This window comes from Caretta caretta, chromosome 9, assembly GCF_965140235.1.
Source record: "Caretta caretta isolate rCarCar2 chromosome 9, rCarCar1.hap1, whole genome shotgun sequence".
Classification (NCBI taxonomy): Eukaryota; Metazoa; Chordata; order Testudines; family Cheloniidae; genus Caretta; species Caretta caretta.
The window spans coordinates 40156317-40173822 of NC_134214.1; the positions used below are offsets into that span (position 1 = coordinate 40156317).

General features: G+C 44.4%; 1 protein-coding gene across 7 annotated transcripts in view; it reads left to right on the forward strand.

The window, feature by feature from the left end:
* The window catches only part of SPSB4 (splA/ryanodine receptor domain and SOCS box containing 4), a 326063-nt gene that overhangs the window by 202716 nt on the left and 105841 nt on the right, over positions 1 to 17506 (forward strand). For all 7 annotated transcript variants that reach the window (XM_075132230.1, XM_048864818.2, XM_075132231.1 and 4 more), the window contains one exon: positions 7538 to 8393. In XM_075132230.1, the coding sequence (XP_074988331.1) occupies positions 7700 to 8393 (694 nt within the window). In that variant the 5' untranslated portion in view covers positions 7538 to 7699. The remainder of the gene's footprint in view (positions 1 to 7537; positions 8394 to 17506) is intronic.

Genomic DNA, 17506 nt, shown 5'->3' on the forward strand with positions numbered 1-17506 from the left:
GGAGCATTGTGTGATCAATGCCCTGCCAGTTGCGCCCTGTCATCATGGAGAAGGAAGCTGCTTGATTTGAATGCAGAGGAGAAAGAATTAGAGGTGGGGTTGGAAGAGACTGGGGCAAGAGGCTGGCAGTTGTGAGGGGGAAGCTGGAACTAGGAATTGGAGTAGGTTGGAGACTAGGACGGCCTAGGCTAGGAAACAGTGAGTGAGTGGGGGCGGGGGGAAGGTGGTGGTTGTAATAAGACAGATCTGACCTGGTGCCTAAGAGTGCTGGGTGATGGTGATGGTGGTGGGCTGGGGGAGAACTAAGGCTGGCTGGTAGAAGGGACTGAGACCAGGAACTGAGGGCTACTGGGAATGATTGGCAAGGAAACTGAGATAGTGAGTCCATAGAGTTGAGGCTACTACTTTCTAGGCAAAGGGCCTGGGACTGGGATGAGAAACATCATAAATGGAAATTGGGACTGTCTAGAGGAGGAATATGGGATGCAGAGCCACGGTTGAGTCAGGGACAGGTTGGAGAAGACTAGGCAGAAGGCGTCAAGCTTTCATGGAGGTAAAAAACATGACCAATGGGAGCTGCTGGGGTGGGTGCCTGTGGGCACGGGCAGCGCGCACCACGGAGAACTGCCTGGCCACCCCTGCCCGTAGGAGCCAGATATGGTGGCTGCTTCTGGGAGCTACGTGGAACCAGGGCAGGCAGGGAGCCAGCCTTAGCTCCGTTGAATTGCTGACCGGGAACCACCGGAGGTAAACGCTGCCTGGCTGGAGCCTGCACCCTGAATCCTCTCCTGCACCCCAACACTCTTTCCCCAGGTCGGAACCCCCTCTCTATACCCTAACCCCCTCCAAGAGCCTGTACCCCAATCCCCTGCTCCAGCCCTGAGCCCCTTCCTGCATCCAAACTCCCTACTGGAGTCCGCACACCCTCCTGAACCCAACCCCCTGCCCCAGCCTTGAGCCCCCTCCTACACCTCAAATCCCTCATCCCTGGGCACCCCGGGACCCTAACCCCCTGCCTAGAGCCCCCTCCTGCACCCTGAGCCCCTCATTCCTGGCCCCACCCCAGAGCCCTCACTCCACTCCAGCCCCATCCCAGTGAGTGAGGGTAGGGGAGAGCAAGCAACAGAGGGAGGAGGGAATGAAGTGATGGGGTCGCGTTTTCGGAGAAGGGGCGGGGCAAGGGTGTTTGGTTTTGTGAGATTAGAAAGTTGGCAACCCTACTTCCAGATTCTGCAATAAATGAGGCAGGGGTCCTACAGACAACAGCAATCTTTCACTATTCATTTGCAGTGCAAATCCATCCCATGCACTGAATGAAACAGGGGTCCCATGGAAGATGTGGTTGTAATGATTACAAACCTATATTGTAATGCATATGCTCAAAGGGGTCACACTGAGGTTGCAAGGGCAACCTTAATTCATAATATTTCCTAAATTTTGAGTGCTTGATTTGCGACCTGAATAAAGTTTTCATCCTTTTTCACGTGTGTAATATTTAATGCTAACTGATCCAGAATGCAAGATTATGTGCCTATAAATTATGAATCAGTACGATCCATTGCTAGTACTGTACAAGAGCTATGTAAAAATGCTGCAATGGAACCTACACATGTTGCAGTAACTTCAAAATATCTGTGTAATAGAAAAATTACAGTGCAGATTGTCTCCAAGAAAGGATGTAAGACTGCATCACAATGTGAAAAACCTAAATTTTTCTAGTATAGGTGATTAAATGTAACAGCGTATTTTTTAAGTCTTCAATTTTTCATTCAGCTGCTCTAGTCCAGTGGTATTTGATTAAACAAACATGCCTTCCGCTGGCCTTGTGACATAGGCTGCCTCACAGTAATAATAAAGGGAATGACTTTGTAGATATGCAGAGTTGTGTAACAGAGCAGAGGTAACATGTTAAGGCTGGTGAGAGTAGGGAATTGCTGGAAGGATGAATTTGAGCAGAACCACTAAGTTAGTGCCCTTCACAATCTTTGGAGCATCAGTAACAGCAAGATTGTAACATGGTTCAATCCTGTGTCCTTTTTAACCCAATGGTAAAATGCGTCCGGGTAAGATCAAATTATTTAGTATCAGTATGAGGTTACAAAAAACACTGTTTTAGCCCAATAAAAGAAAAGGAGTACTTGTGGCACCTTAGAGACTAACTAATTTATTTGAGCATAAGCTTTCGTGAGCTACAGCTCACTTCATCGGATGCATACTGTGGAAAGTGTAGAAGATCTTTTTATACACACAAAGAATGAAAAAATACCTGCCCCCACCCTACTCTCCTGCTGGTAATAGCTTATCTAAAGTGACCACTCTCCTTACAATGTGTATGATAATCAAGGTGGGCCATTTCCAGCACAAATCCAGGGTTTAACAAGAACGTCGGAGGGGGGAGGAAAAAACAAGGGGAAATAGGTTATCTTGCATAATGAGTTAGCCACTCTCAGTCTCTATTCAAGCCTAAGTTAATTGTATCCAATTTGCAAATGAATTCCAATTCAGCAGTCTCTCGCTGGAGTCTGGATTTGAAGTTTTTTTGTTGTAATATCGCAACTTTCATGTCTGTAATCGCGTGACCAGAGAGATTGAAGTGTTCTTCGACTGGTTTATGAATGTTATAATTCTTGACATCTGATTTGTGTCCATTTATTCTTTTACGTAGAGACTGTCCAGTTTGACCAATGTACATGGCAGAGGGGCATTGCTGGCACATGATGGCATATATCACATTGGTGGATGTGCAGGTGAATGAGCCTCTGATAGTGTGGCTGATGTTATTAGGCCCTGTGATGGTGTCCCCTGAATAGATATGTGGGCACAGTTGGCAACGGGCTTTGTTGCAAGGATAGGTTCCTGGTTAGTGGTTCTGTTGTGTGGTATGTGGTTGCTGGTGAGTATTTGCTTCAGGTTAGGGGCTTGTAGGCAAGGACTGGCCTGTCTCCCAAGATTTGTGAGAGTGTTGGGTCATCCTTCAGGATAGGTTGTAGATCCTTAATAATGCATTGGAGGGGTTTTAGTTGGGGGCTGAAGGTGACGGCTAGCGGCGTTCTGTTATTTTCTTTGTTAGGCCTGTCCTGTAGTAGGTGACTTCTGGGAACTCTTCTGGCTCTATCAATCTGTTTCTTCACTTCCGCAGGTGGGTATTGTAGTTGTAAGAATGCTTGATAGAGATCTTGTAGGTGTTTGTGTCTGTCTGAGGGGTTGGAGCAAATGCGGTTGTATCGCAGAGCTTGGCTATAGACAATGGATCGTGTGGTGTGGTCAGGGTGAAAGCTGGAGGCATGTAGGTAGGAATAGCGGTCAGTAGGTTTCCGGTATAGGGTGCTGGTTATGTGACCATCGTTTATTAGCACTATAGTGTCCAGGAAGTGGATCTCTTGTGTGGACTGGACCAGGCTGAGGTTGATGGTGGGATGGAAATTGTTGAAATCATGGTGGAATTCCTCAAGGGCTTCTTTTCCATGGGTCCAGATGATGAAGACGTCATCAATATAGCGCAAGTAGAGTAGGGGCGCTAGGGGACGAGAGCTGAGGAAGTGTTGTTCTAAGTCAGCCATAAAAATGTTGGCATGCTGTGGGGCCATGCAGGTACCCATAGCAGTGCCGCTGATTTGAAGGTATACATCGTCCCCAAATGTAAAATAGTTATGGGTAAGGACAAAGTCACAAAGTTCAGCCACCAGGTTAGCCGTGACATTATCGGGGATAGTGTTCTTGATTGCTTGTAGTCCATCTTTGTGTGGAATGTTGGTGTAGAGGGCTTCTACATCCATAGAGGCCAGGATGGTGTTATCAGGAAGATCACCGATGGATTGTAGGTTTCAGAGGAACAGCCGTGTTAGTTTGTATTCGCAAAAAGAAAAGGAGTACTTGTGGCACCTTAGAGACTAACCAATTTATTTGAGCATGAGCTTTCGTGAGCTACAGCTCACTTTGAAGTGAGCTGTAGCTCACGAAAGCTCATGCTCAAATAAATTGGTTAGTCTCTAAGGTGCCACAAGTACTCCTTTTCTTTTTGCGATGGATTGTAGTTTCCTCAGGAAGTCAGTGGTGTCTCGAAGGTAGCTGGGAGTGCTGGTAGCGTAGGGCCTGAGGAGGGAGTCTACATAGCCAGACAATCCTGCTGTCAGGGTGCCAATGCCTGAGATGATGGGGCGCCCAGGATTTCCAGGTTTATGGATCTTGGGTAGTAGATAGAATATCCCAGGTCGGGATTCCAGGGGTGTGTCTGTGTGGATTTGATCTTGTGCTTTTTCAGGGAGTTTCTTGAGCAAATGCTGTAGTTTCTTTTGGTAACTCTCAGTGGGATCAGAGGGTAATGGCTTGTAGAAAGTGGTGTTGGAGAGCTGCCGAGCACCCTCTTGTTCATATTCCAACCTATTCATGATGACAACAGCACCTCCTTTGTCAGCCTTTTTGATTATGATGTCAGAGTTGTTTCTGAGGCTGTGGATGGCATCGTGTTCCGCACGGCTGAGGTTATGGGGCAAGTGATGCTGCTTTTCCACAATTTCAGCCCGTGCACGTCGGCGGAAGCACTCTATGTAGAAGTCCAGTCTGCTGTCTCGACCTTCAGGAGGAGTCCACCTAGAATCCTTCTTTTTGTAGTGTTGGTAGGGAGGTCTCTGTGGATTAGTATGTTGTTCAGAGGTATGTTGGAAATATTCCTTGAGTCGGAGACGTCGAAAATAGGATTCTAGGTCACCACAGAACTGTATCATGTTCCTGGGGGTGGAGGGGCAGAAGGAGAGGCCCCGAGATAGGACAGCTGCTTCTGCTGGGCTAAGAGTATAGTTGGGTAGGTTAACAATATTGCTGGGTGGGTTGAGGGAACCATTGCTGTGGCCCCTCGTGGCATGTAGTAGTTTAGAAAGTTTAGTGTCCTTTTTCTTTTGTAGAGAAGCAAAGTGTGTGGTGTAAATGGCTTGTCTAGTTTTAGTAAAGTCCAGCCACGAGGAAGTTTGTGTGGAAGGTTGTTTTTTTATTAGCCCAATGTTACTCTTGTTTTGCACAAAACTAAGTAAATACCAAACTTGCATAACATAATCGTACCCCTTTAATTATATCTGAAACTGAAATAGGTACATTGTAACAATTTCTAGTATAGGCAGTGATGCAGGTATAGCAGTGCTTGTTATTGGTATGATATAATTCGTGGTGCATTGGGAGGGAGTTATGGCCATGGTCTACTCAGGTACGTCACCTCTGGGGTTTCCAGTGCTAGCGTTAGCAGGTAAACCCCTGCCCCTTTGCTTTGAGGAGTGCAAGCAGCAATATTGTGTATGCACTGCACTGGTGAGAAATTCCCCTCACCGTGCCCACAGAAAAATTACAATAGTCCTGTGTTTTGTGGGGGAGACTTTTAAATCCGGGATTTAGATGCCCATTTCCCATAGAAAATTCAATGGGATTACTAACTGCCCTTTATGCCTTCTGATATTCTCCTCCTTATTTCGGATTGTATACATCTTTTAAGTTCTTGTAACAAGGCACGTTTTATAAACAACCTAAGCAGAATCGGTCTGCTCAGCACATCTCCCAGGAAAACACTTAATTGACCATATTTGCTCTTTAATACTAATATTGCATATTTTTACTGTCAATATTTTTATCTCCCTCGAGCCCATTAGCACAGATTTGAAGTATAAAATCTTTCTCACTGGCCCAACTTCTGTGCTCTCACAAGCATGCCCAATTCACACAAAAGTTGAAGTGTGCATGTATCTGAATTTGTCCTGCTGGCTGGAAAGGTACTTTTTAATTTTCCCAGCTCCTCTTTATGGTCTTGCACTTCAGTATTAGCAGATTCCATGAATCTTTGTGGTCTTTTTTTGGTTTCCTTTGGCTCAGCGAGTAAGCTTTCTAGCAATGGAGTTGACATTTTGGGTCTGGTGTCAGTCTTTATTGCATTCACTGAAAAATACAGAGCTCCACACAAGAAAAAAGAAAGGAAGCATTTCCCAGCATATTTTCATTAGCCATGAGAGTTCTCTTTATTTTATTCATTAATTCCAGAAAGTTTACAGGTGAATAGCGGCACAGCAATGAGCGCTTAAGTGCTGTAAGAAGTGGTTTGGTATCTCTTTGAAAATATACTTGTAAGGGAAATATTTCTGCTATCGGGAATGTTACAGATTGGCTGCTCCAATAAGTGAGGAAAATTAACTGCATTTAAAAATACCCAAAAAACAAAAACTACTTTTAGTCCCCGTTCAGAACCAGCTGCAACAGAAATTACACTGGTTCCATTTTCATGTGATAGAAAAGGGAGAAAAATCAGTCTCCTTCCCTTCTTCTGTCAGCAAACACCAACTATCAGGATCTCCATAATATAGCAGCATTCCAGTCCTTGGGTTATTGGTTGACTGGTCCACAGCTGTTGGTAAAACAGAAATCTCAAGTCTGTATACAAAGTGGTACAGCTCTTTGGGACTGAGACCTCACAGTAGACACATCTCTTGGCACTGTATCAATTAGCCACTTAATTGGCTGCCTTCCACTCCTATATTTATAAACCTTCTCATCTTTGTGCTCTGATTGGCTCAAGTCTCTAGAGTGGTGTGACCTGGCAGTCGTCTTGCCTATAATGAAACATTCCTATACAGCTTTAGAAACAGCTACTGAGCATGTCCATTAACCTCAACACCCTCTTTTAAATATATTTGGACTCTTCCAGCTCAGTTGCCCTGCCCTGTGCATAGAATACTTAAAATCCATGTGTACTGCCCAGTGCTTCTTATCCTTTTTGTGCTAAAAATAGTGAAATACTGCAGTTACATACGCTACCACACACATAGCACAAGAGCTTGCATTCTGACCCAGATATCCCCATCGGGGGTGGCTGGCAAAGAGCTGAAATTGCCATGCTTTAGTTTCGATAGCTTGGAGAACTCCATTACTGCATTTATATCCTCCTATTCTCCTTCCCTTTTTGTTCTCCCGCCAAACTCAGTGAAAATAAAGCTTGACAGTTTTGTGCCCTTTTTATTGAAGGGGCAGGGTATGTTAAAGGTAAGCAGTCAAGTTTCACAGCTGTTTGTTACTAGCATTGTTTGTTGCTGTTACAAGATAAAGCCTTGGATTGTAAGGTCATATAAAGACAGGAACAGTAAGAAAGAAAAGGGAGCTCTGACATAGGACCTAGTTGTGAGAAAATGAAACAAAACGAGTAAATAAAAAATCGTTATGCAGCTGAATATGAAGTTAATCCCTATTCCTGGGGAATAATATATGCCTTGTACAAGACATTATGGCCCTGGCTAGACTAAATGGGTGGAAGGGCAGAAGGTGGAGAATGTCTGTATCCTATTATGAATTGGAGGAAATTACTGTCTGTATTCTGTATGCTGGTGGGCTCAGAATATCCTGCTGGCAGTCTGGTTAGTACTGCAGGACAGAGAACAAAAAGCAGAGAAATGTTAGTTCTTGTTGTTGTTTAAAATAACCTAGCTGGGATAAGAAGACGTTTTCAAAAATGTTTGAGAGGATAAACTGGCTTTCTTTAATTAACTGAAAATTCTCGTTTTTCTTTCAGGAGTGTGTTTTCTCTGAAACCATTGCTGCTAAAAGGCTCCAAACGGGAGAAATAAATCCAGTCTGCTTGTCGAGTCCCTGGCTCAGTGTGAAAGTGCTTTCATGAGGTAACATTGGGCCAAAGTCAACCTTTCTTTCTCCTTTCTGAATCTTCAGCCGAGAAATGGGCCAGAAAATCTCAGGGAGCATAAAGTCTGTGGATGTGAGGGAGCCCCCTTATAGACCTGTTAAACGAAAGCTGAGGGGACCAGATTTTTGCAAGCCTGCTCGCCTAGACATGCTGCTGGATATGCCCCCTTCCCAACTGGAGGTCCAGTATAAACATGCTTGGAACAATGAAGATCGATCTTTAAATATATTTGTAAAGGAAGATGACAAACTCACTTTTCATAGGCACCCAGTTGCCCAAAGCACAGATTGCATCCGGGGCAAAGTTGGCTACACAAGAGGCCTACATGTCTGGCAAATTCACTGGCCCACTAGGCAACGAGGAACACATGCTGTGGTGGGTGTATCAACAGCAGAAGCTCCATTACATTCTGTAGGATATACATCATTGGTTGGTAGCAATAGTGAATCATGGGGCTGGGATCTGGGACGTAACAAACTTTATCATAATTGTAAAAACCAACCTGGGGTGACGTATCCTGTTTTTTTGGAACCAGATGAGTCTTTTGTACTCCCAGACTCCTTATTGGTAGTTTTGGATATGGATGAAGGAACGCTTAGCTTCATTGTAGATGGACAGTATCTTGGAGTGGCCTTCCGAGGACTGAAAGGGAAAAAACTTTACCCTGTAGTCAGTGCAGTTTGGGGGCACTGTGAAATTACAATGAGCTACATCAATGGACTTGATCGTAAGTGTTATCAAACATTTGCATTCTGATATCTCAACTTTTTCCAAACTACTTCTTTTTATTTAACTTTCTTCTTAACCCCTTCTCATATTGTAAATGGAGAGTGCTGGACAGAGGACCCCTGGTTGCTGTTAGTAAATACCCTCTAGAAAACTATCCAACCTGATGAAACTCCTTCCCATTAACTTCTGTTCCACAGACAGCAGCATGTGGCTGTGGATTGTGTCAAAATATCAACCCAGGTCCTAAGACCTTTTTTTGAATCCTGTAGAACAAATTACGGTCTCTCTAACTTATTTTTGGTTTTCTGGCATAGAGAACATCTGGAAATCTCAGTCTTGCAAAAGTCATTTTATTTCAGTAAAATGGGCAGGCTGGGAAAATATCCAGAAAGCTTTTAATGCATTTTCATTGTAAAGTTCTGGTTTATTTGAAATTAATCTATTTAAGATATTGAAATTTAAATGATTTGAAAGTGAGTCCCTTTTCGTATATTCTTGACAGATTACGGCAGAAGATGAGTTACCCTCTCTGAAAATGAAGTTTAATATTCTTCTTTAGCTCTGATTTTGAGGCTTGATCATGAATTAACAAACTATCCAGAACAAGGACCGTATGATCATATAGGCTCCTCCGGTGGCAGTGCAAGGGAGATTGGCTTGCAAATCACAGCCTACCTCCAGGTTTCCTTGCAGCTCCGGGAGCAGAATAAGCCCTATACCCAGTTTAGCAAACATCTACTGATGTGCTGGCACAGCTCTACTGCTTGGGCACTGTGGTCGACGAGCGTGCGTGGGGGTTTAGAGAGTAGATGCAGCTGCTCTTTGAAGCCTGCTTCACTCGTGTACTGTGTGGGTTGGAACAGACAGGCCACTCAAGGTGGTAAGGGGCACTTTCTTCTTAGTGGTTCCCATGGCTGTACAATCTGGCCAGCAATCTGGCCCTGAACCATGAACGTAAATTCATAGTGTGTGTGACCGAAATAGCTAGCTGGATAAAAGTTTGTTGGTCCTGGAACTTTACGTTGTGAATCAGACTATTGACTATTTCTTGTAAAGAAGAATTTAATAAAAATTGCACGCTCTCTCTCACTCACACACAATAATTCTGGGAGGGATATATCCCTTTAGATTTGCTTCAAATGGGATAGTCTAAATTCTCTCCACCAAAAGTAATTCTCTGCTCATTAGCCTTATATTTGATGTGTGAGCTGCTGTAAAATCATAATTAAAGAACTTGACCCTGTTTAAGATTACCTTTTAACACATATACATAGCACTCTCATCGGGGAGAAAAACTTATCAGCAGAACCCTTACAAGCATACTGCGGCTAAAAATCAAATGAAACTTTTGAGTGCCTTAAAAGGAGGAAGAGTAAAGGATCAAAAGTTCTGTAGCCATTAATTTGAAACCTGGAAAGAGTTCTTTTTGACAGTGTGCTATAACTTGGCTTTCTTCTTTTTATTTTTGGAAACTGAATAAATACAAATTCACTGCAAACATGCAACTTGTTTTGCATGTTGGTGATGTCACATAGATAAGCAAAATCTCAGTGTCTGTTGTGTTAAAGCAGAGGAGGGCAAACTACGGCCTGCGGGCCCATCCTGCCCAGCCCCTGAGCTCCTGGCTGGGGAGGCTAGCCCCCGGCCCCTCCCCCGCTGTCGCTCCTCCCCTGCAGTTATACCCGCAAGGCTTGCACCTGCCCACCTCCCAGGCTTTACAATAAGCCTGTCCTGCTGCTCTGAGTGGCATGGTAAGGGGGCGGTTGGATGGGGCGGAGGTTCGGGGAGGGGGGCGGTCAGGAGATGGGAGTTGCTGGGGGGGTCCCGTTGTGGGGGGGAGGCAGGGAGCAGGGGGGGTTGGATAGGGGGTAGTGTCCTGGGGGGGGGGCAGTCAGGGACAGGGGTCCCGGGAGGGGGTGGTCAGGGGACAAGAAGTGGGTCGGGGGTTCCAGGGGGCCTGTCGGTGGCAGGGGTGTGGATAGGGGTCAGGGCAATCAGGGAGCGGAGGGTTTGGATAGGGGGTGGGGTCCCGGAGGGGTGGTTGGGGCGGGGGATCCCAGGAGGGGGCGGTCAGGGGACAAGGAGCAGGGTGGGTTGGATAGGCCGGGGGCTCTGAGGGGGGCAGTCAAGGGGTGAGAAGTGGGAGGGGACCCGGCAGTTAGTGGAGGCACAGCCTTCCCTGCTCGGCCCTCCATACCATTTCGGAAGCCCGATGTGGCCCTCGGGCCAAAAAGTTTGCCTACCCCGTGTTAGTCAGTTATGTTCCACTGTGCATTTTAGCTATTTTGTGGGTTACTCAACTGAGTACCAAAAGACAGAAAGAAGGGAGAGGATGTCTACAAGTAGGAAGAAAGGAGGAGGCAGAAAAAAATAGAAGGTACAAAATGGATAAAAAGCAGGTGTTATGGGTTCCCCTTGGGGTGCCTCCTGGAACTGGGGTACCACTGAACCCTCTGACTCACCAGCCTGGGCTCCCCCTCTCACTGTGTTGCTGAGACAAGCTACAGACCCGCTCCCAGTCCTACACTTCCACCAGCATTCACACAGGTAGGGACACACCCAGCTGCACTTACGTGCAGGCTCTCTGACCAGCCGCTGCATAGACCAACAATAGACAGTCTACAGCCAAAACAACCACCAGCTTCCCAGCTTAGGATCCTAGAGTTGTACCATACTGCTCTGGTCAAAACCCTGACCAGTATGAATTTATTATCCAGTTTGCCTCCCTTTAATGTTGAGAGGAAATGCAACAGCCCCTGTCCCTTGAGCTAAGATTTCCAAGCACTTCACTTCAAATTTACGGTTTAGATTAAAACATAAAATAAGTTTATTAACTACAAAAAGATAGAATTTAAGTGACTGTAAGTGATTACCTAGTAAATAAACAAAAACGCAAACTAAGCTTAACATACTAGAAAGATAGGATTTGAAATGACAATCTCTCACCCTGACTGACAATACAAGCAGGATTGCAGATTCTCAAGGCACAAGCTGCACTTCCTTTGTAGCTTGGGATCCCCCGGTTTTCATACACAGGCTAAAAATCCCTTTAGCCTGGGTGTTCCTCAGGTGTTTCAAGGAGTTTTGTTGTGTGGGGAGTGATGAACAACAGATGATGTTACTCCCTGCCTTACATAACTTTAGCATTTGGCCGGAGCCCTTTCTCCCCCTCTGACCCCCCTCCTTTTTTTTTCTTCAAACTTGGTTCCCAGACCATTTTGTAGAAAAATAGCCATCCCAAAATGAAGTCCATAGTCATGTGGCCTGGTCACATGCCCTTGCATGTCTTGCTGAGTCATGGCAGTCATTTCAGGCTGTCTGGAGCATTCTCAGGAAGGCTCACCAGGTAGGGCATAAGCTTCTCCTAAGGTGTATTGTTTTCCCTAATGGCCCATTACCTTGAATAGGGCCTTCACAGCCAGCTATCTAGGCCAGAAGCATTTTGCCTAGTGGGTGCTGCCCAGGTGTAACTACATTTGAAATACTGATACATAGTCAATATTCATAACTTCAGATACAAAAATGATACAAAAAGAAAAGGAGTACAGCTCACTTTATCGGATGTAGCTCACGAAAGCTTATGCTCAGATAAATTGGTTAGTCTCTAAGGTGTCACAAGTACTCCTTTTCTTTTTGCGAATACAGACTAACACGGCTGCTACTCTGAAAAATGATACAAGCACACAAATAGGATAATCATATTCAGCAAATCATAACTTTTCCAATGATCACTTCTATACTCTCATCTTGAACAAAATGCATCATAATTATGCCATAATCATATAATATCACTATGAAGAATATGGTGTGCAGTGTCATATCTGGGAAGAGGTAATTCAGTTACACCATGCTAGATAATTGTGGTCTATAAAATGATAGAGGAGGAGAAGAAATAATCCTCCATCCTGTTTCTTGAGGGATAATCTTCTGGACTTCCATTCACTTAAAGAGAAAATCTTTGATCTTTTCAGTGGCATGGGAAAGCTCTTTTAGGTTTTAGGAAGTCAATGGGTGGATTTTCAGACCTTTAATATGGGTCAGCACAGTTAAGGCTAATTTTAAAAATAGACTGGATTAGGAGTATATTTATCTAGGCCCAAAAATTTGGCTGATTGGTGTAATGAAGTTTACTGCTGGCTAGGCGCCGACTAACTCAGGGTGTTTCTGATCACAGGTTCATAGTTCTATCTCTTTTGGAGAGCTAGATCTTCTTGTATATTTTGATAATTTTTCATATTCTCAAGATTCAAACAGGCAGATCTCCTGGGTGTGGTGACATGCACCCACTAAATACACAAATCAAATGGCTTTACGGTAAAGTCCGTTTTTACATTTTTATTTGTTTTATCTTCTGAAGTGTCCTGTTCACAAAAGTGCTCTGAATACTTGCTGTTCAGATGAGGATTTTAGAATCCTCCAAGCCCATATAGCACAGTTGCTTAGCAAAGAGTGAAAAAAGGAAAAGGAATAAAGATGGCAGATTAAGTGATGGATTTACATATTTGTGATAAACGTCTGTTCTTGTCACAGTGGCACAAATTTGATATGGACCTTGGGCTTTATACATCATTATTCTGATAGTGATGTGTCCTAAAGAAAGAAGACAACTCTGCTCTGTGAATCTTTGTGACCTGAATATAACAATGCTCTCTCTGATTGTAGTGTTTATCTTTCTGTCATCTTTGAATATGGAACATAGTACTGTAGGTCTAAAGCATTGTTCTTCTCCTCCTGTCCCCATCTGATAGTATTTCATTACTAAATGCCTATGCCTCCCTGCCCCACGATCTCAGCATGGAAAGCTTGTGAAGAGGGATGAGGAGAGTGGCCAGAGCATGCTACTCTTTGGACATCTTTACCTGGAGGACAGTTGCCAGCTGATGCTGGTTGCCAGCTGGTGCATAATGGAACACCCATTTAAGCTGCTCTAGCCTTGGACTGGGAAGAGACTCAGGGAACCATAACAGGCTGTCTGATTGTCAGTCCCCCACTCCCATTACACTGAGTGGGTGCTGAGTGCAACGTAGGATCTCGCACATGATGATCTCTTCTCCCCGCTTCGTCAAACAGAGCTGTTTTTATTAGGAATGCAGATTTATTCAGTTTTTGATCTCTTGTTTAATGGATTTTTCATTCAATTATGTATTTTTCCGGTACACACTGCTGATATATAGGGTGCCTTACCTTTGCGTATGGTCAGGCCAGATGGCTACAGGAGAGTGATAGAAGGCAGATATATTAGCCCCAGGTTAAGTAGGTCCCTTTTTCCCTAGAGAAGGTTCCAGAACAATCACGAACTTTCTGGAAACAATTAAGGCAGACAGGCTGATTGGCTGCAGGTGTTCTAATCAAGAAGATGCTAAAATCAATTAAGGTAGGCTAATCAGGGCACCAGGGTTTAAAAAGGAGCTCACTTTAGTTTGTGGTGTGCGTGCGAGAAGCTGGGAGCAAGAGGCGTAAGACGTTGTTAGTGATAAGGCGTAGTACTGGAAGACTGAGAAGTACAAGCATTTATCAGACATCAGGAGGAAGGTCCTGTGGTGAGAATAAAGGTGTTGGGAGGAGGCCATGGGGAAGTAGCCCAGAGAGTTGTAGCTCTCATGCAGCTGTTACAGGAGCCACTGTGGACAGCTGCAATCCACAGGGCCCTGGGCTGGATCCCAAAGTAGAGGGTGGGCCCGGGTTCCCTCCATCCCCCCAACTCCCTGTTTGATACCGGAGGAGTTGAACTGGACTGTGGGTTCCACCAGAAGGGAAGGTCTCTGGCCTGTTCCCCGATCCACTAGGTGAATCAGCAGAGACTGCGGGGATTGTTCTTCTTTTCCCCATGCTGGACAGTGATGAGGCTAACTGGGTGAATGGCAGGTTTGAGCCATGAAAGTGGCCAAACTGAGGGCTGCTGTGAACCTCTGAGGTGAGAAAATCCACCAATAAGCGTAGGACCCACCAAGGCATAGGAGGAACTTTGTCGCAATACACACACACACGTTATTTTCAGATGTTAGAACATGGCTTAATAGGCAAAGTTGCTATGTGATGTGGTGTTCAGCTGTTCTAAGTAGGGCTTCATCTACTTTTTCTTCAGGGAAGTTTTATAGTTAAAACTCTGTAATCTCCTAACTGCAAATAAATTTAAGGGATGGAAAACCTAAAGATGGTCTCCATAATGGTTCAAAATTGCTTCAGCTTTAACTGTTAAAATATTTTCCTGAAACACTGCCAGGGATGACCCCTGGATTTTTGTGTATTCCTGTTTATAAAGACTAGTTTAAACCATGAGAGACAGGTTCTGACATTTTGGGTTTGGTAAGCTCTTTGAGGTGGTTGGGCTCTAGCATCTGATTGCAAGACCTTGGGTATAGGTTAGCAAAAACATGTGTCATTGAAGGTGAATAGTTTTAATGTTTCTTTTTGTGTAATCTAGTACAAAAGCAGATTGTAAAGTAAATGAACATCAGGATTCTAAACAAAGTCTAGCTAAATTGAGAGACCTTTAATTGGCAACAAACGTAAAAATTAAATAATTTTTCCCTGTTTTCCTCTTCAATTCCAGAGACTATTTCACTTTTTTAAATTAAATGCAAGAAGAAGGGGTGCCAGTGCTTTCTGGACAGTATTTTACCCCAACAAGAACACATCCTTCTTGTTGCCACATTCAGTGCAGTGAACTTTACTCTAATTGGTTATCAAGTAGAGGTGGGCGATTCGTTAAGGAAAACATTTGGGTTGGTTCCAAAAATGTTCAAAATTTGCAAACATATTGGAAAAGTCCATTCTAGGCCAGTGAACTGCTCCACTCAATTTGAATTTGAATCCCCATTTCCTTCCTCCCTGGTGAGTGGCCGAATCACCAGGCTCTGGAGTCATTCTTTTCTCTCTTTCTCGCATGTGCATAATGAATATATATAAGTATCTGAACAAGTGGAACATCTCAAATGAGAGAGATTGAGAGTAACCCACCTCAGAATAGCTTGGTGGTTAGGATGCTTACCAAGGAGGAGTAAGATCTGAGCTCAAATCCCTGCTCCAGAGTGGAGATTCAAACCTTGGATCTTTTTATGAAGGATTTACTCCGTTTGTTAGATTAAGCATAGGCAAGCTTGGTCAGTCTAAAGGTATATCTACACTGCAATTAGACATCCATGGTTGGCCCACACCAGTTGACTCGGGCTTGCGGGGCTCGGGCTAAAGGGCTGTTTAATTGTGGTGTGGACGTTTGTGCTCGGGCTTCACCTTGGGCTCTGGGACCCCTCCAACCTCGCAGAGTCCTAGCCAAGCCTTAATGTCTACACTGCCATTAAACAGCCCCTTAGCCAGGCCCTGCAAGCCCGAGTCAACGGGCACAGGCCAGCTGGTGGATTTTAATTGAAGAGTAGACAGATACCCTAAGGGGCCTTATCTGAGACATGAAGCTGTTCACAGCTAATGGTGCAGGCAGACATAAATATTCTTTAGTTACAAGCTCTCTACCTTGCTCTAGACCTCAGACTGCTCAAATGCATCTTATTGCTCAGATGGATTAGGGGGGTCTCCCTAAAAAAGGTACCTAAAGAAGAGGATGCTTCTATAGCAGTGGCGCAAATAGATTCTTATATTGCTCAGTGTGTCTCTCCCAGCAGGCAAATGTTCAGACAAATGGACTGCATAAAAGCTACAGCAGCTAGGGGAATGATAACTGAGCCTGAAGGTCTTTAGCATGCTGATATAGTCGGGGATCAAGCTCAAGTTTATTTGCAGTGAAATATATGCTAATAATCACTTCCTATAGTCCAGTGGTTCTCAACCAGGGTCTGGGGCCCATTGGGGGGCTGTGAGCAGGTTTCAGGGGTCTGCCAAGCAGGGCTTGCATAGGGCTTCCTGGGGCCCAGGGCAGAAAGCCAAAGCCCCACCACCTGGGGCTGAAGCCAAAGGCTGAGCAACTTAGCTTCACAGAGCCCCCTGTGATGTGGGGCCCCAGGCAGTTGCCCTGCTTGCTATCCCCTAATGCTGGCTTTGTCTTTTATATGCAGAAAAACAGTTGTGGCACAGACAGGCCGTGGCATGTTTATAGCATGTTGGGGTGGGGGAGGGGGGTCTCAGAAAGAGAGAGGTTGAGAATGCCTGCTATAGTCAACTCATCTTAGTGAGCTCTTGAAAGAATCCCCATCTATGATTTACTTGTTCATCCTGCGTCTCTTAAATTCGCTGGAGACCTATTCAAGTTAGTTCAGTACTTTTATAGAAGGTACTGGCAGCAACCAGTCTGACTAAATGAGAAGAAATGGAATATCTAAGTGAATTCAATAAGCTTGTTCTAGAGCAATAGCATCTAGAAATGTTAAAATCAGTAGCTGACTAAGCACATCAAGCATCTACACAGAATTTCTCCACTGTTGCATTTAGAGAATTTGAGATTAAATTTAGTGTTCTGTAGCATAGACTGAGTTTTTTTTATTTATTTAACTTTTAGTTTAAGCCTTTAGTACAAAAACTGTGCAAACTACTTAAGCCTTTATTAATATTAATATGCAGTGGCGTCATGTAGGCATTACTCTGTATTGTATCCCACTGCCGCTAATACATTTCTATCTAGGACATACTAGCTCAGCTTTGTTGAATCTTTTGTGAAAGGCCATCTGTCAGACAACTGATTTGTAGTGAACCACTTTGGGTCATAGTTCAAGGCATATTTCCCTGTATTTTGAAGTGGACAGAACCATGGCTCCTATGTAACCTTGGAGGAACTAATTTGAGACCTCATTCAGGGGCATTATGTGCTTCAGTTGTTCTGGGAGAAAACATTTTTCACTGATATGGATCAAATATTTCAATGGATAAAACTATTGCAGAAAATCACTTCAGCACTATAGTGTGCTGGGAAGGAGTTCTGAACTGAGATGTCCCTGAGAACTGTGCAGTAAGAGATTTGCCGCCTTATCTCGGCACATGGCTAGGTACAGAGCAGCTGATTTGGCTGTACATTTGTCAATAAACTGTTGAAAGCACCAAAATTAAAAAAAAATCACTCTCTACATCAACAGATCCACTGACACCAGTATTGATGTAGAATGAACGAGGAGGCTTTTACATCCATTTCCTTCATTCTGAAAAGCTGAACTGAGTGTAAAACTT